General features: G+C 40.9%; 1 protein-coding gene across 15 annotated transcripts in view; it reads right to left on the reverse strand.

Moving 5' to 3' along the window:
* Positions 1-19,878, reverse strand: part of TTLL5 (tubulin tyrosine ligase like 5) — a 278,708-nt gene that overhangs the window by 57,731 nt on the left and 201,099 nt on the right. For 13 of the 15 annotated variants that reach the window (XM_040641619.1, XM_040641627.1, XM_040641626.1 and 10 more), the window contains one exon: positions 7,799-8,016. In XM_040641619.1, the coding sequence (XP_040497553.1) occupies positions 7,799-8,016 (218 nt within the window). Of the gene's footprint in view, positions 1-7,794; positions 8,017-19,878 lie in introns of those variants that run through there. The other 2 variants (XM_040641630.1, XM_040641633.1) reach the window with 2 other exon arrangements.

The following is a 19,878-nucleotide window of genomic DNA, read 5'->3' on the forward strand; positions in this document are numbered from 1 at the left end:
TGAGCATGTGTGTAACATCTTCTTTATCCATTCATCCACTGATGGACACATAGGTTGTTTCCCTATCTTGGATACTGTGAACAATGCTGCAATGAACATGGAAGTGCAGATAGCTCTTCAATATCCTGTTTTCATTTCCTTTGGATGTATATCCTGAACTGGGATTCTGAATAATATGACAGCTCTATTTTTTATTTTTTTGAGGAATCTCCATACTGTTTTTTATAGTGGCTGCACTAATTTACATTCCTACCAACAGCACATATCCTTGCCAACACTTATCTCTTGTCTTTCTGATGACAGGTGTGAGGTGATACCTTCTTGCGGTTTTGATCCGCCTTTCCCTGATGATTAGTAATGTTGAGCATCTTTCCATGTACCTGTTGGCTATGTGTATGCCTTCTTTGAAAAAATGTCTATTCGATTCTTCTGCCATTTTTAATGGATTGTATGAGTTCTGCATATATTTTGGATATTAACCCCTTATCAGATAAATGATTTGCAAATATTTTTTCCCATTTGACAGCTTACCTTTTCATTTTGATACAGATTACACTGAATCTGTAGATTGCCTTGTATAGTACTGACATCTTAACAATATTAATTCTTCCAATCCATGAACATAGAATATCTATTTATTTTTGTGTCTTCTTCAATTTCTTTCATGAATGTCTTGTGTATAGATCTTTCACCCCCTTGCTTAAATTTATTTCTAGGTATTTTATTCTTTTTGATGCACTTATAAATGGTATTGTCTTCTTAATTTCTCTTTCTGATGGTCTGTTGTTAATGTATGGAAATGCAACTGATTTTGTATATTGATTTTGTATCTTGAAACTTTACTGAATTCATTAATTAGTTCTAACAGTTTTTTGGTGGACTCTTTAGAAAACATTACGTATTTTCTATATATAATATCAAATTTCTGCACACTGTGATAGATTTACTTTTTCCTTTCCAATTTGTATGCTTTTTATTTCATTTTCTTGCCTAACTGCTCTGTTTGGGATTTCCAATACTATGCTGAATTAAAGTGCTGAAAGTAGGCATCCCTGTCTTGTTCTGATGCATGTAATTCTTTTTTTTTTTTTTTTAAAGATTTATTTATTTATTTATTTAACACAGATAGAGACAGCCAGCGAGAGAGGAAACACAAGCAGGGGGAGTGGGAGAGGAAGAAGCAGGCTCGTAGCGGAGGAGCCTGATGTGGGGCTCGATCCCATAACGCCGGGATCACGCCCTGAGCCGAAGGCAGACGCTTAACCGCTGTGCCACCCAGGCGCCCCTGATGCATGTAATTCTTACTTTCAGTATAGTTTGCAATATCATTCTGATCCAAGTTACTTAAAAAGAATGTTTAAAAATTCCAAAATTATCGGGGCGCCTGGGTGGCTCAGTTGGTTAGGCGTCTGCCTTCAGCTCAGGTCATGATCTCAGGGTCCTGGGATTGAACCCCGCGTTGGGCTCCCTGATCAGCAGAGAGCCTGCTTCTCCCTCTCCCTCTGCCTGCTGCTCTGCCTACTTGTGCTCTCTCTGTCAAAGAAATAAATAAAATCTTTTAAAAAATTCCAAAATTATTTGGACATTCTGTCCAGACTTTTAGTATCTAATTTTATTGTAAAGTGGTCAGAGAATGATATAATTCTGTATCATCATCCTACATAATTGCTATTTTTTGAGGCTTTAAATTGAAATGTTCTAGTTTTGAAAAATATTCCATGGGAACTCTGCAGAGCACAGAACTGTGTATCTATTAATTTAATCTCATTAATTATACTGTTTAAAACCCTTCATGTCCTATGTTAGGTCTATTTTGCCTGTAATAATGACTATTACTTCTATTCTGGAATGTGTTATCTAAGGGTAAATCCACCTTTAATCAACATTTTAATCTTTGTATACTTTATCCTCAGAATTTTGAAAGAATTTTTGCAATCTGTCCTCTATTTCACTAACTGAATTTTCTGCAGTGCCCAATTCACCGTGTTTAACCCAATTTTTCACTTAGGTATTTCTTATTTTCTCCCTGACCACAGACTACTTACTCTCTACATGAGATAGCTTTTTTAAGCTCTGCACATCAATGTGCTTGATGCTTTAATTTTGTCAAGAATACACATTAGGGGTTTTCTAACATGTTTTCCTGCTTGCTTCAACTGATTTCAGAGGTGGGCAGCTCCACCGAGTCTTCTTCATTGAGCTTTCTTTTAAGCTATACCATCGATTCTTAGGCCCCAAGATTTTTAAGTATTTGCTCATCCTCAGAGAGGAAAGTCTAAGTTTGCTATTAAAGACTCATGATCATGGAGCAACTGATATGGATTCTATAAAATCATAAGATCCTGCCTAAATCTTTTAAAAAGGGATTTTACTACTCAGATAAAAATGAGAGATGGGAAATATTCAACAGTTATATCACCGTTTTTTTTAAAGATTTCATTTATTTATTTGAGAGAGAGAGAGAGAGACAGAGATAGTGACAGAGACTGCGAGCAGAGAGGAGAGGGAGAAGCAGGCTCCCCACTGAGCAGGGAACCCAACACGGGGCTCGATTCCAGGACCCTGGATCAGGACCTGAGCTGAAGGCAGACGCCTAACTGACTGAGCCACCCAGGAGTCCCAGTTTTATTACCATTTTAACAACCATTTTAACATCCCAGTGGCAGGGATGAGAAGTAAGATTTTAATTTAAATGACCCAACTATGAATCACCAAAAGAAGACCCATCATTCCATGACTCTCATGTACTTCTCCTCCTTACTGGACCATACACATGCCAGCAGAAACTTCTGGTTAGGTATGGTTACCAGCACCCAGTTCTCTGACCGATGTCATCATCTATGCCAAAAGCAAAACCCTAAGATCTCCTAAAGCCACAACTGAGGTCGAAATGCTAAGGGCTGATAGAGGAAAGAGTCTACGTGGCAGACCCTTTGACTAGCCCCCCACCCTCTTCGTACTTCCAGGCCCTTCCCCTTAGAGTGAGAGGGTGTTGCCTGGTATATTCCAGGTCTCCCACTCATTTCCTAGATTTCACTCTCACAGGAAGGCAGTATATAAAAGCCTTCAGTATTGTTCTTCAAGTCAATCCTTCTTGTGCTTCATCTAACGGAAATTCTCCCAACACTTCCGTAGGAGAGTGACAATAATTCTTCTTCCTTTTGAGTATTTCAGTGGCCACTTAAGTAGTAAAACTGGTGTGGAAAGGGAGGGGAGCATGCTCTTAAGTGCTTAAATTGCATTTTCCCTGAGGCAGTATTTAGGACGATTACCCTATCATTTGCTGTACAGAATGGATCTGAATGGGGTGGTGGGGGGCCTTGGAAATCAGTGGTCTCTTGGGAAGAGTCTGGGGTTAGCACAGTAGGTGACACAGATTCGGCTTTGGCTCTGCTACTGACCACCTGTGTACCTTGCTGCACTCACAGCCCTTCACTATGCCTGCAGTCTTTTATCTTTCAGAACTAAAAGTCTATAACTATATATTTTGGAAATGCATAATTTAGAGAATCCTGATTGAAGGATAGATATGCCACAGATTCTATCATATTCTTGAAATTACACATAATAAAAAACGGCTGAAAGGCTGACAGAAGATGGTTGGCTACAATATCACACCTTGTACCCTCACATCAAGACCTACTTTTGGTACATTAGAACTCCTGATCGCTCTGCCTCACGTTAATGACTCATATGTTAAAAAGATAGAGCATATTTTTTCAAAGCTGATCCTCATTTTTATATTTGTCTGACCTTAATCTCTGAGCATCTTTGCATCTTTCATCGTATTGCTCACATCAGCACATGCCCAGGTCCCATCAACTGGTACTGGTCTCCCCATGCTATTGGGCCCCTGGCTGCCCTCCTCCCTTCCTAGTGCCCAGCAGCCATTAACAAACACCACTGTCCTGGGTGCTGACACAGAACAAGCAGTTACCTTCAATTTCCACTGAGGTCACCCTGATGCAGAATATCCTAAAACGTGGGCAAGGAAAGGTAATCCCAGCTATTTAAAGAAAAGCACTTTAGTTAAGTCTGGTGTCTCTTTTGCAGTTTTCTTTCTTCAGAGATGCCCCAGGTACCACAGCTTTGACGCTGCCCTTCCCCGTCATGGCTAGTCTGTGAGTTTTGCCCATGTCCCTGGCAAACTTTAATCTCCTCAGGTTTCTTTCTCTATATTTCCTGGAGAGTACAATTCTGGCTCTGAGAGAAAGGTCATTTACAAGAAAGACACAGTTCATATGCGGGTAGTTGCTCCTAGCCTGTCATCCCACTTAGTTCAGCTGACTGTTTGGAAGAAATACCACAAATAGTTGTAAAAGGAGGATCTGAAGTGGGTACTAAATTATGACGTGCTGCAAGCATTAGAGAGGAAAATCAAGAAAGGCTCTTGGCACCATGGAAAGGGGGAAAAAAAGTCTTAATCATTCTCTTCACAGAACTGACCAAGGAGATTTAGCTAAAGGAAATAGAAGTATCTGAATCTGAGAACTACAACACAGAACTTCTGGGCCAAGCGGGGATGAGGAAATGGCTGTAAAGCAACAGGATTAAAAAACGAATGTGCTCATAAAAAGCTTTCAACGGAATAGACAGAAAACAAGTTATTTTGGTTAATTATTCAGTGGGGACAGTGGTTTTGTTTTACAGATGGGAAACTGAAACCTTTAGAGGGAAAGTCACTTGAATATTATCATAAAGAAATAGGACCCCACTGTTCTGATTCTCAACTCCCTTTGCACCAACTTCCAAACGACATTCCATCTTTTATGTTCTATTGTTCTCTAAACTCAACCCTCTAGTATGTGGAAACTTTGATGCTCTTGGAAATTGCTTCTATATTTGTCCAATGCCAACTTCTGTGCTAGGAGAAGTTTGAAGTTCAACCCAAAAACACAGGGCTTGGCACGGTCGATAGCTCATTACAACTTCTCATTAGTTGTGTCTCTTGGGGCAACTATGGCANTCCTGAGTGTGACTCAGTATCACCACTCATAACCGAGGGTTCCTGATTAATCTGAACTGAGCCAGAATAAAGGCCGAAATGAGCTCCTAGCAAACGAAGCAACATATCTTGCAGGAAGAAAGTAAAAAGTTACATGGGAATTTCTTGAAATGCCATCCTAGTGTTAACCTAAGTCTGATAGAGCAATAATGCCTAACACTTATTCAGCATATTACGTACCAGGCAGCGTATTTGTGCTTGACGTTAACTCATTTATTTCTCTTAATAACCCCATGAGGCAGGTACTATTATTCTCCCTACTTTAAATAGGAAAGAAGTCCCATAAATGTTAAGTAACTTGCCAGGCTAGCTAGGAACATGAATTACTTTAGAACAATAAGAATATATCGACTGATACTCAAGGATCCTAATTTCAGGGGCCAAGAAAGTTTTCCCTAGATTAAAAATAATTTCATCAATCCAAATAAAGTACGGAGTTCATAGTTCATAAAAACGTGCCAATGACAGTTTCTCAGTATGGCACCGTCTTCAAATGTACCATGGTGACACAGGATGGTAACAATGGGGAGAACTGCGTGTTCTGATCTTTCTGTGTACTGTCTTCACAACTTTTCTGTAAATCTGAAATTACTATAAAATAAAAAGTTATTTTTAAACAACCTTTATCTGAATAGTTTTTAGAGGGAACTTTTCAGTGAGTTGGGTCAGATAAGAACAATGTTATTCCTCTTCTTAAAAGTCAGGAGAATATTAAAAGCAGCGGGGCCCTCACAACACTGTACATTTTACACGTAAGTGAGAGAAATGTTAAGGTCTCCATTAGTACTAACTTATTTAGCTTCAGTGACTAGTGCTAGAATTTTAAAGGCAAATTGGAAACTATTTCCTGGAACAACGCCTTACAGCATGCCTTTTGATACTTGGATTATATTTCCTAAATTCTGAAGAAATCTTGCTTTTTTCCCCCCTTCTGTGCATTTTTGGTGCTGAGCTGTTTCCGGTTTTCCCACACTCCTGCCTGTCAGAGAGAAGAAACCACAAAAATGCAGCAAAGTTTGTCCATAGAGCTGCAATTCCATCTCTAAAGGCTGAAGAGTTCTCTTGCCAGCAATGAGTTCAGGGCATGAGTGGACGGCATCTTCAAATGTCCGGCACTGCTGCCTGCTGGCAGAGCCCATCTCCCCCCCTCCGGCAGACCAGCCAGCCACACAGGCCACCACGGGCCATCTCAGGGTACTGGCAATACTCAAAGGATCCACAAACAGGGAGCTCACTGGCAAATTCAACATTCATATCTGACTCATGGATTTTCCTACCTAACTGCGGGCTTCTCGAACCTGTGAAAGGGAGCATGGTTTTGGAATGTTTATGATGGCAACTAAGACTCACTCGGTTCTTCTGTGTGCTAGGTCTCGTTCTATACTTTACGTGTATTAACTCTGCTAATAGTTAGCAATGTCCTATGAAGCAGATACTCTTTATTACCGCCACTTCCGAACTGTGGAAAGTGAGGCTACCAGATTAAGGATCTTGCAACTTGCCAAAGGTCTCCGGGGAGTGAGGGCGTGAATACAGGCGGTCCGGCTCCAGAGCCTGCACCCTCAAGGACTCGCCTCTACTCTCGTCAGGGTGAGCAGCCCCAGCTTCCTTCTTATTGTGCTCTTGGCCTTCGACCACGAACTGCCCCCTTCCGACTCCCCTTCCCTACTTCTCCAGAGAGTTCTGTAAAGTCATTGCGATGCCAATTATTCCTACAACGGCGCTTGGCACTTAGTAGGCACCGAGTAAATATTTGTTGGATAAATGAATAATGGCAGCGGTATAATTAAAACAGCCACAAGGGATTGATTTCCATCCAAATCCAGAATTTGATTCACTGTCCAAGGAGGAAAAAAGAGGAACTGCTTCTTCTACGTCCTAGGATTCATTCTTACAACTAAAATGGATTTTGCAAAGGACAAATGAAGGAGGAGCCTTAATGAGAGCAAGAGAAATACACAAACCCCCTCTAGGTGTTTATCCATCAGGGAATGCCTGCTTCGTACAGGCATCTTTGAAAGTTCCCCAATTTTAAATGGAGAAGGGCTGTTAAAACTAATACTCTTCATTAGTCTATTACTGGTTCGTTAGCAAAAATATGGCTGGAAATAGAGTGAAGGATGTAATGTGAAAAAATTTGATTTGGGCATGCAACGGTCTTTTTGAGGTAAAATGGGCAGACTACAAAAGGTACTAGAAACAAGTTGCTCTGCAGAGCCTGCTGACTAATGTCAATGAAGTTAACTACCTCCCCCCCCCCCACTTGAAATCCCATTCCAATGTCTTCCCATTCAAATGCCTAGGAGTAAACAACAAACAATGGGGGGGTAGTACTGAACTTTATCTGAAATTGAAAAGATCTGACTCTGTAGAAAGACCAAGAAAAGAATACATCAGGAAGAAATGTTCATTTCCTTTCTCCGAGCCCACAATTCAGCACTGTTACCTGGTTCACTGTCCGATCGTAGGTCCTGCCAGAGGCTGGAAGAGTTAGAGAGCAAAGATCTCAAACCCTGCATCAGCTCTCCTCACAATCCCCACGGCACCTCAGAGCAGCACCTGCCCCTCCCACAGGGGACACAGCTGCGACCTCAGCAGGGTTCACTGGCTCCCCAGGTGATTCAGACTTGCAGGCCAGGCTGCGAACCAGAGTTAACTTTTAGTCCCCATCAGGGGTTCTTGTGTTCCACATTTCAGTACAAACGGTTTTGAAGGCCTTGTAAATAAAGAATACTCTTTGTACTCTTCCGATACAACTCAGAAGAAACTGAACAGAAGACTGAGGAAACTTACTTGGAGGCCCTCTGGGATGTTGTCTTTCTGAGGACTTGTTTGTGACTGGCTGGGGGCTTGGGGAACAGCGAGGAGGAAGAACTTGGAGGTGGCACCACTTTTTGTGGCAGAGTGGTTGGCTTCTGGCCACTAGCTGTGGCACTTGAAATTCTGCAAGCTGCACCATTATTTATTGTCCATAAATTGGAGTTTGATAGTGTCTGGCTGCCAAAGATGGCCTACAAGAAAAAAGAAAAAAGATGCGTCAGTGGAGACGCCCTTCATAACCCATTTGCTATAAATGAATAGCAGGCTTGTAACCCTCAAGTGGGACAGAAGGAAGAGGGAAACTGTTCGGGTAATTTTTTAGGAAAAACTTCTCTAATAATGCCCGTGCAGGGCCACATTCAGAGAGGGAAATCTCTGGAAGCACAGAGTTGAGATGGTCTTGTTGAAAGTACACTGGGCTAGGAATCAGGGTATCTGGGGACTATGTATTCTCCACCTGCGGAAATCAGAAAAGCATCTGGTCTCTCTCAGCCTTAGTTTCCTTCATTGTTAAATTCAACAAATACTTAATGAATGTCTCCTGCTGGGTGTCAAGCACTAGAAATAACACACAAAACAAAAGTGGCCTGAAGCCTGACTCAACTCCAGCCCACTCGGAGAACTCTGAACTCCTCTAGAAGGTCGCACATTTGAGGAGTGGGAAGAAGTCCGTGTAGCAAGGGCACAGGTGAGCACAGTGGGTGGAAAGAGGAGGCTGGAACAGAAGAGTTCTGTTAGTAACTTTTCTGACATAGTAACACCTTGTTGACCTAAAGACAGACATAAGACTTTACATTTTAAAACACCTTCACGGGCCCCCCGCTGGCTCAGTCGGTAGAGCATGCGACCCTTGATCTCAAGGCTGTAGTCTCGAGTCCCATGTTGGGTGCAGAGGTTACTTAAAAATAAAACCTTTAAAAAAATAAAACACTTTAAAAGTAAAATGACTATCTGACTACTATTTACTAAATGAATATAAAATCAACACAAAGGTATATTTGCTCAGAGGGTAAGCCTACAAATCAATGAAGACTTAAAAATCACCATCTAAATGTCACAAACACCAACGTATGTTTGTGGTTAGGATGTAACTGTATACTTTCTCGAGTATATGCTTAAAAAATTCTTACAACTTATTTACCTCATTAGAAATTGGGGTTTTTGAGGTCACAAATTTTGTTACTGATCATTCAATACTATTAACACTGCTTTCAATATGCATGCATTATAAAAGCTTTAAATGTGAACTAATACTAAGAGAAAAAGAATAAAATTGACAAAACACATAGGTCTTTTTTTATTAAAACGATTGCTGGCAACTGATTTCCATCTGTAGACACTACATTTAAAGAGACATGGGAGAAATGCCATTTCCTATGGCAAGGCCTAAAGGAATAAGATCAGATGCTCTTAGGAAACATTCACCTTCTAAACAGACTGTATTAGTATTGTCTTTTATGACTTTTATTTTTTAAGACATAAAAGATAAATTGGGTAGCTTTAGTAAAATGTTAACCAATCCTTCCACGCTCATGCCTCAGAATGTGCCATTTCAGGGAAATGTGCCCAAAGGTCCTGGGCTAGGCAGGTCTGGGGGGGGATCAAAGGGTCTTGTGTGGAGTAAATACGTTTGATGCACAGGCCTGACAAAGAGCAAAGCAATTTCAGCGGAAGAGGGCCAGCGCATTTTCAAATGGACCAGGCTGAGATGCTCTTCATCTCTGCAACCCACCCAAAGGAGAAATTGATGAGCTCTTCACTCACCTCCATCTCTGACCCAAAGGGGAACAAAGGAAGACCCGAGCCCCTGGGCAAAGCCAGGAGGTTGGCACTGGGGGGTGGGGGTGGGGTTATGTGGGAAGGTCCTAGCTGGTCTGAGAGGGCCCAGGAGCCCTGATTCTGCTCTGGCAAGCCTTCTGAGGACAAGTAACCAACGAGTGCAGCAAGGCAGCCTCAAAAACAAATCCTTTCCTTTCAAGCACCATTTCTATATCCAAGGGTCTCCACATGTGTGGGAGACATTCAACTGGAAGGGAGGGAGGCAGGAAAGGGCTGCCGCAGATTTCTGTTTTCACCACCACATCCCAATACGTGAGCTTTGACTGAAGTGTGCTTGGAAGATGCCTCGTTCAGGCCTCTATCAATATTTTTGTTCGTAATAAAGAAAGGAAGAGAGGGGAAAGAAGGTGCCTCCTTCAGGCTAGGGAAGACTAGACATCAGAATGAGGGCTGAAGAGCTCTACAGCAGCCGTCCACTGACAAAGTCACTGGATGAGCAGCAAAGGAAGAAAAGCCATTGTTAGCAAAGGGCTCTTGGAAATGAAAATATTCTTTATTGAGTGCCATTTTTCATGCTGTAAAGGAACTGCCATCAGTAAAGAACATCTATTCAATACATGTTGCCGAGGTGACAACTTGACAATATTTTCAAGATCACTGAGTTTTTCTTTTGCTAAAAAATCTTGCTGGGACATCTAAATACAAATAAAAAATTTAAGAAAAACAGCAAGATCAGAACAGTGTGAATATAGTCATCTCCTATTTTTGTAAAAAGAAAAAAGAACATGCATAACCACAAAGACACATATATATACACCCACACACACAGATACACAAACACACAGAAACATACACACATAAGGTTGGTACCTGCACAGAACAATTCTGAAAGGAAATACAGTAAAAACCAGTAACCTCCATGGAAAAGAACTGGTTAGCTGGGGGTCCAGGAGAGAGGGAAACTAAGTGTTTGCGGTATCTCCTTTATAGCCTTTTGAATTTTGTACCATCTATATGTAGTTAGTACAAAAATAAATTATTCAAAGGTCAAAAGAAAATCCAATTCTCATAAGATTTAAGCAGGTAACGAAATTAACTCTGAATACAAGTCAAAGTATCCAAATGGCACCCAGGTTTCAACCAGGTGGGTACAGGACTCACTATTAGGGGGGGCCGAAGAAGGAGTCCACTGTTCAACACTTATTATGCCTACAAATCCAGATCTGGTCATCAGTGAAAGGCATGGCTTTGCAGTCAAATGTGCCTGGGCTCAAATGTAGGCTCTGTCACTTATCAACGGGGTGACCTTTTCAAGTTACTGAACTTCTCTGACCTTTAGCTTCCTCGTAGGCCATTTGCTGGATCACGGGATTAAATGAAGATCACGTATGTAAATCTAGCCCAGGCATTCAGTAGAGGATTCTTGGAACAGACCAACTACCAGGCTCATAGTAGACACTCAACAAATGCTCCACTCCTCCCCAAACCTCCACCTCAAGTTTACTCAGGAACCAAAGGATGGGATGACATGCTAGTCTGCCTATCTGTAATGATCTGCGAATGGCAGCTGGTTATGCATTTATCAACATATTTCTCTAGTCTTATGATGATGCTCACTAGCTGTGAAAGCAAACTCTTAAAATGAGAACATGTGTTTAGATGCCCCGGATCATATTATTCACTTCTCTTTGGCGGGAATAACCTTTTCCTCTTCTGAATGCTTGTAACAATTTATTTGTATGTGTCTTATCACATTTAGCACATTCAACCTTGTGTTATGGCCACTTATGTCTGTATTCTTCTCTCCTTCTGGACAACGCACATGGGAGATGGCTAGGCTGACATCTGATTAATTTCTGTTTCATTCACAGTGCCTAGTAGAAGGCCTGGTACGTAAAAGGTGCTTAATAAACATTTACTCCATGGATGCAAATAACAAAACTAGTATTATAACCCCTATTCATCATTTTTTTTTTTTTTTGCAACAATCGAATCCTATAAACATGAAAACTGGCAAGTTTGTCCTTACCTAGAGGTGTAATCTTGTACTAGGACTATTCTCTGGACTTTGAATAGGGCCTAGTGTATTATACGTATTCAACTTATACTCAGCCACAAAATATAAGTAAGCCCTTCTGTATTTTCCAAACAAAAATAAATTCCTCTTCCTGGATGCAAATTTTGTGGCAGGCCCTTAGACATTGATGTTCTGTGGTGATAAGATTAGTCTTTACCTCAAATAACAAAATAAAAGCAATTAGGAGAATTTATCGCTTAGGAGACTGTCACTTGCCTGGAAACACTTCTTTCCTTTTTCCTAATAATACTGCCCTTATTTTGTTTGGGTAATGATGTGTACCCAGCTAAAAAATCATATTTCCTAATCTCTCCTGTACTTAGAAATAACCATGTGACATAGTTCTGAGATATAAACAGAAATTTCCAGGTGCAGTTTCTGGGAAAGCTCTTTAAAGGGGGCAAATGGGGTTAATATACAACGTTTGCCACTTACTGTTCTTCCCGCCACCCAGAATATGGATACCTAGCTAGCATCGGATGAAAGTTACTTCTTCAGGATCGCAGAGCATACAGACAGGAAAAGCATGGGCTCCTGACAGGACCATAGTGTTTAGGAGAGCCTAACTCTAGATTTCTGATTATATAAGAGAAAAAAAATCCCTAACTTGGTAAGCCATGGCGGGGCGAGGGGTCTGCTGGATGCAGTGAAATGCAATCCTAACTGAGCTGAGCTATAATCCTCAATCTACCAAAGAGTCATGCTTGTTTAAGCCTTCATACAACATAAAAGTACTGCATCTCAAAAAAGCAGATACTCTTTCCAAATACAGCAAAAAAGCTTCCAGGTTCTCCGTTGTTGTTCAGTAACCATACTCTAATACACTGAATGGATAATGAAATGATCACAATTCTGTACCATCCAAAATTCCGAAGAGTCAGTAATGTAGACAAGTTCCCAGGTATTTCACCAAAACCAAGGCTAAGTGTAATGAAATTAATCAAATTTGATAAAAAGAAACCTAGGAAAGTACTTAGGCAATGTTAAAAAGCAGATTTATAAATGAATTGATTTCAACTGCTGGCAGAAATCAGCCTCCCCAGGCCTCTCATAGCACGTATTGGCCCCAACCCTACAATTCCATCAACAATAGATTATGCAAACTGTTTGTGCTGATATCATTCAATAAATAGACACAATAATTAGATAAAGTTCTCTCTCAATAAATCCTAAGAAAGGTGCGGTTTGGATACACACTGCTAGTGCGCTGCACTTGTGGGTTAACAACCGGGAAGGGGGCTACACCGTCATCAGTCAATGTCCTTGGAACGTGAGAGCTGTGTAAGCACTGGCCTCCACTCAAGACCTGGTCAACATATACAAGGCTTTTGCTTCTTTATTGGGTGTGGGAAACAGCCATGCTTCAGTATGGAGACTCAGAGAAAACCACAGTTTGAGGGTTGGCTTGGCCCCAGGCCAAAGACTGGAAAGGCCCTCCTTCTCCCACAACAGAAGGGTATTCGTGGGTGGGAAGGAGGAATTTCTGATAGACAGAACACAGACTGCAACTTGGAAGGTTATGGGGAAGCAAGATCTGGGCTCTCTTACTAGAAAGATAATACTGTTCAGAGATTAAATTCTGGGAGGTTTTTTCTTTCTTTCTTTCTTTCTTTTTTTTTTAATTCCTTCCAGAAAAACACTTTTTTTCGTCTTTAGTTGGGCTTCTTGGTGATGGAGCAGAGCTGGATAACTCTTTGTAGAGAAATAACTCTAAATCCTTTTTTTTTTTAAATTAAGGGAGATAAGTCAAGCAGAGAAAGACAATTATCATATGGTCTCTCTCATCTACAGAACATAAGAAGTAGGAAGATCGGTAGGGGAAGAAAGGGATAAAGAAAGGGGGGTAATCAGAAGGGGGAATGAAGCATGAGAGACTATGGACTCTGAGAAACAAACTGAGGGCTTCAGAGGGGAGAGGGGTGGGGGAATGGGATTGACTGGTGATGGGTAGTAAGGAGGGCACGTATTGCATGGTGCACTGGGTGTTATACGCAACTAATGAATCATAGAACTTTACATAAAAAAAATAAAATAAAATAAAATAAATTAATTAATTAATGGAGATAAAGTAAGGAAATGTTAACCTCTACTTCAATGGGTTAAGGTCTTTTTGAACCCCTTTTACTTTGGTTCCAGAAAAGAAAACATTTTTATGCATTATTCTCCCCACTGAGATTTTATCCTAACTTGGATAAAGTTCCTATTACATAGTACACAAAACTGCTTCTAGAATGTTGCTCTCTGGCAGCTCAAGTACTGGGATGGTATATCTTCCTGAGCATGTAAGATGCTAATCACTCACCTTACTACAACCAGCCAAGAGCTGTTCAATGCAAAGAACACAATTGTGTCTTTTGTGCAATCATACTATGCTGTAAAAAGCTTGGGGCCAAGGTGAGGGTGAGGGTAGCTGTTTCTATTTTAGCAAAAGCAAGCTTCCAAAAGGCCTTTGTCTCACATTGTATGGAGTTCTTGGCTGTCTTCCATTCACAATGTTTGTCAGCTGGGACAAGACTGGAGGCTAAGCAAAAGAAACAGAGTACAACTTCTGGTACAGCAGACAAGGCGGGGAGCAGTGCTCTAACCCTGATAGGGATGGGGCAGAAACCCAGAAGATGCTACTGTTCATACAGAGAGAGACTGATGACACAAATACCTGAGATGGGGCTTGGAATGGTCATAGATATCAGAAGTTCTCTGGCATATCCTTTTATTTCTAAAATCGATTAAGAGGCTTTGCCTCCTTTAGCAACTAAGACTGAAGGCTTTTATTAATTCAAGTGATCTACCCTCCAGGATGTGAATACAGCCGCTTACCTATAATCAAAAATGTGTTCACCAACAAAAACCATTATGTTTCAGGCAGTTCCTAAGTCAACTCTACTTACACATTTGAGAATCAATGCCGGTCATTAACAGATACCTAGATACGCTCCTGAGCCTTGGACTCTGTCATCCGATAAAACCGAAGATTCCAGCAGTAGTCTCTGAGTTGGTTTTTCAACAGCATCAGGACAACTGGACTGATTTTGGGCCAGGTATGTGTTATGACCGAAGAAGTCCGACCATGAGGCAGCTGGCTAAGGTCAGGGTTGCAGTCCATGACCAGAAAACCCGGTGAAATAAAGTAGCCCTACGATGTCATGTAGATGACCTATCCTCACTAGCAGCCCATCATGGTATTAATCATCCTTTCTACTTTTTTTTCCCCTCATATCTCTCTAGCAATTGTGAACAAATTAATTTGCATTTATTTTCAATTGTTCAAACATGTAAATATAAGTTAAAAAAATAGCTAATTAATACTTTATGAGCCTTGAACTTCTCCTAAAACACTTTAATATCATTTTAACCAACTTCTGCTTCTGGCGCAGGGAGGGCGGGTAACTAAAACCCCCAAGTTGAAATTATAACGCTACGTATATTTAGGGTTAAAAGTAATACATAATAGAGGTGCCTGGGTGGCTCAGTCAGTTAAGCAGCTGACTCTCGGTTTCAGCTCAGGTCATGATCTCAGGGTTGTGAGATCAAGCCCCGAGTTGGGCTCTGCACTAAGTGTGGAGTCTACTTAAGATTCTCTCTCTCCTTTCCCTCTGCCCCTCTGCACCCTGCTAGTGCACTCTCAAAAAAAAAAAAGTAATACATAATAGAAGGGATATCTGCACAACCATATTCACTGAAGCATTATTCATAACAGCTAAGATGTGGAAGCAATCTAAATGCCCATCAACAGATGAAAGGATAAAGAAAATGTATATACATATGATAGAATATCATTCAGTCTTAAAAAAGGAAAGAAATCCTATGCTACAACATAGATGAACCTTCACATGCTAAGTGAAATAAGCCAGTGATGAAAAAGACAAACACTGTATGATTCCACTTATATGAGGTATCTAAAGTAATCACAAGCTCATAGAAACACAAACTAGAACGGTCGTTGCCAGGGGCCAGGGTGAGGGGAAAACAGGGAGTTGTTCGATGCATACAGAGCTTCAGATGCAAGATGAAAACATTCTATTGATCTGTTACACAACAATGTTCACAGTCAACAATACTATACCATATCCTTTATTAAGAAGATAAATTTGTGCTATGTGTTTTACCATGATGAAAAAAAGTAATACATAATAATAAGAGCTATGAATTTTTTAAAAAAGATTTTATTTATTTATTGGACAGAGAGAGAGAGAGCATGAGCAGGGGAGGGGCAGAGGGAGAGGGAGAGGCAGACTCCCTGGTTGAGCAGGGAGCCCGATGCAGGGCTCGATGCGGGGCTTGATCCAGGACTCTGGGATCATGACCTGAGCCGAAGGCAGACGCTTAACCGACCTAACCACCCAGGTGCCCCAAGAGCTATGAATTTTCACTGAGCTTTCAACGTTGCCCTGAACACTTTATGTGCTATTATCTTATTTAATCATTCCGACCACTGAGGTGGGTCCCATAATCATCTCTATACACAGAGGATGCAACCACGGCACAAAAAGGCTCCATAATTTGTCCATGATGGCACAGCTACTAAATAGTAAGCTAGGACCCATGCCCACGAAGAGTCTGATTTCAGAGCAACATTACACAACGCAGCCTTCCTTATGCTATGCTGACTCCCTTTAAATGCAAATCCACCGAAATCATATCTCCCTTCCAAAGCAAATCTAAAGCAAACCTAGCAATATGTCCAATTTTCATCAGATGCATTTAAAAGACCCAGATCTCGCTAGCTTTACTCCAAGAAGGAAAGCTTGAAAAAAATTTGTCTATAAGCAAATTTTTGTTACTTCTTTGAAAAGTTAAATATGTGTATGAATGTATGTAAATAAAGATAACCTCAAAAGATCAGCAGTGACCCCAGATTGAGAGTTCAATTGGTTAAAAAAAGATAATTCATTGCATCGTTTTCAATTGTCTCTTATCTTTTATTAGCTAGTAGTTTTAGGGAATTATTTCTCTATCAGGGTCCTTATTTTCCTGATAACGTGTCTGTGCCTTACATCTCCTAATGAGTAAAATGAAATAATCAGACAAGGCAGCCTCTAAGTTCCCTCACAACTTTAAATTCAGAATTTATAAATCTCTACTTTGTCTCTGCTTTCAAATGTATGCTGTGTCTTCTTTTTTTTTTTTTTAATGATTTTTTATTATATTATGTTAGTCACCATACAGTACATCCCCGGTTTCCGATGTAAGGCTCGATGACTCATTAGTTGTGTATAACACCCAGTGCACCATGCAATACGTGCCCTCCTCACTACCCATCACCGGTCTATCCCATTCCCCCGCCCCCCTCCCCTCTGAGGTCCTCAGTTTGTTTCTCATAGTCCATAGTCTCTCATGGTTCATTCCCCCTTCTGATTACCCCCCCTTTCTTTATCCCTTTCTTCCCCTACCGATCATCCTAGTTCTTATGTTCCATAGATGAGAGAAATCATATGATAGTTGTCTTTCTCTGCTTGACTTATTTCACTCAGCATTATCTCCTCCAGTGCCGTCCATGTTGTAGCAAATGTTGAGAACTTGTTCTTTCTGATAGCTGAGTAATATTCCATTGTATATATGGACCACAACTTTTTTTTTTTTTTTTAGATTTTAAAGCATTTGCTATTTATTTAAGAAAATCATGGTAGTCACCATAAGAAGAATCAGAACTCTTCCACCTGAGTTAGACTTTCTTTTTTTTTTTTTTTTTAATAATGATTTTTTATTATATTATGTTAGTCACCATACAGTACATCCCCGGTTTTCGATGTAAGGCTCGATGATTCATTAGTTGTGTATAACACCCAGTGCACCATGCAATATGTGCCCTCCTTACTACCCATCACTGGTCTATCCCATTCCCCACCCCCTCCCCTCTGTAGCCCTCAGTTTGTTTCTCATAGTCCATAGTCTCTCATGGTTCATTCCCCTTCTGATTACCCCCTTTCTTTATCCCTTTCTTTCCCTACTGATCATTCTAGTTCTTATGTTCCATAGATGAGAGAAATCATATGATAGTTGTCTTTCTCTGCTTGACTTATTTCACTTAGCATTATCTCCTCCAGTGCGTCCATGTTGTAGCAAATGTTGAGAACTCATTCTTTCTGATTGCTGAGTAATATTCCATTGTATATATGGACCACAACTTCTTAATCCAGTCATCTGTTGCAGGGCATCTCGGCTCCTTCCACGATTTAGCTATTGTGGACATTGCTGTATGAACATTGGGGTGCATATGCCTTCTCTTCACTACGCTGTATCTTTGGGGTAAATACCCAGTAGTGCAATGGCTGGATCATAAGGTAGCTCATTTTAACTTTTAAGGGACCTCCACACGGTTTTCCAGAGTGGCTGTACCAACTTGCATTCCCACCAACAATGTAGGAGGGATCCCCTTTCTCCACATCCTCTCCAACAATTGTTGTTTCTTGCCTTGTCTATTTTTGCCATTCTAACTGGCGTAAGGTGGTATCTCAGTGTGGTTTTGATTTGAATTTCCTTGATGGCTAATGATTTTGAACATTTTTTCATGTGTCTGTTAGCCATTTGTATGTCTTCATTGGAAAAGTGTCTGTTCATATCTTCTGCCCATTTTTTGATTTGTTTATTTGTTTCTCGTGTATTGAGTTTGAGAAGTTCTTTGTAGATCTTGGATACCAGTCCTTTATCTGTAGTGTCATTTGCAAATATATTCTCCCATTCCATGGGCTGCCTCTTAGTTTTTCTGACTGTTTCCTTGGCTGTGCAGAAACTTTTAATCTTGATGAAGTCCCATAAATTCATTTTATCTTTTGTTTCTCTTGCCTTTGGGGATGTGTCATGAAAAAGGTTGCTTTGGCCGATGTCGTAGAGGTTGCTGCCTATGTTCTCCTCTAGAATTTTGATGGATTCCTGTCTCACATCGAGGTCTTTCATCCATTTGGAGTTTATTTTTGTGTATGGTGTGAGAGAGTGGTCAAGTTTCATTCTTTTGCATGTAGCTGTCCAATTTTCCCAGCACCATCAAATGTATGCTGTGTCTTCTGTGGCTCAGAATCTCACATGGTTGACCTCCCGTACATCTTGCATAGAACTTGCTGTCATCCATTTGTTATGTTTCTTCCTGGGGCTGCGTCCACTTCAGTTGGACGCGGTTCTTTATATTTCAGGATGAGGTCTTTCATTTCCTCACACAGTTACGGCTGTGAGCCCCTCATAGGCCCACAAAGAGAAACAAACCGCAGGTTACAGAGTGAGGGCAGGGAACGAAACTGGTCGCCAGGCAGCAGTAGCAAAACCACGTTTTAAGGCTACACAACAAACAAGGTTGATGCCAAGCAGCTGGTAGGTGAACAGGTGCCTTTTAACATACCCATAACCCAGCAGAGTTTTATACTTTGATTCATTATGTTGACCCTTTCTTCTGTATTTGTGTCCATGGGTCCATAGTAGCAGCAGCATCAGTAAATTTGGAAGGTCTTATCTGACGGATGATAAATGTGTAGAAAGAAGCAGCAAATGAAGAGTCACTTCTCTCAAGAGGGAGGGCGGTAGAGTAGAAAGGGGCTTTGGGAGCTCTCTGGCCAGGTCTGAATATTATCTCTGTAATTAGCTAGCTGTGCGACCTTCTGTAAGTTAAACTCTTTGAGTTCCCTCATCAGTGGGAGGGAGGTAATGTTAAATCCAGCACACAGGAGGAGGCACTCACTCTGTGTCTATTTCCCTGCCCCTCACCTTCCTCCCTCCAAGTTTCCAGAGGGGCACTTTCCAGCAGCAGCTTAGAAAGCAACCCAGTGGTAATCAGGAGCCTTCTATTACTGGTAGTGATGAATCAGCATAACGCACTGATATCTCTATTATTACAATGCATTAAGAATCAGATTTATATGGAATTGAAAAAGCAGGCATAATAGTAATCATGCAAAATTATCACCTATGGTAGTCACGCTTGTAGACACCGGTCATGTTTCCCAGTAGTCTTCTCAAAAACACCATCATAGAAATAAAGTTAAAATACTATGACCAGCAACAATACAAGGGTTGAAAGGACAATGTGACCATTGAAGAGATAATTCCTATGTTATTAGTAACAACCCACACAAGTGTTCCGAATCTTCAAACTTCTAGAACATAGCTCAGGATACTGCTCGACTCAGTAGTCCCTAACCCTATTACTAAATAATAAAAACACAAAGGAGGGTAAACTATGGGTGTTTCCAAGAGTTCTAAGCCCAGGAAC

This window comes from Ursus maritimus, unplaced genomic scaffold (assembly GCF_017311325.1).
Source record: "Ursus maritimus isolate PB19 unplaced genomic scaffold, ASM1731132v1 scaffold_25, whole genome shotgun sequence".
Classification (NCBI taxonomy): domain Eukaryota; kingdom Metazoa; phylum Chordata; class Mammalia; order Carnivora; family Ursidae; genus Ursus; species Ursus maritimus.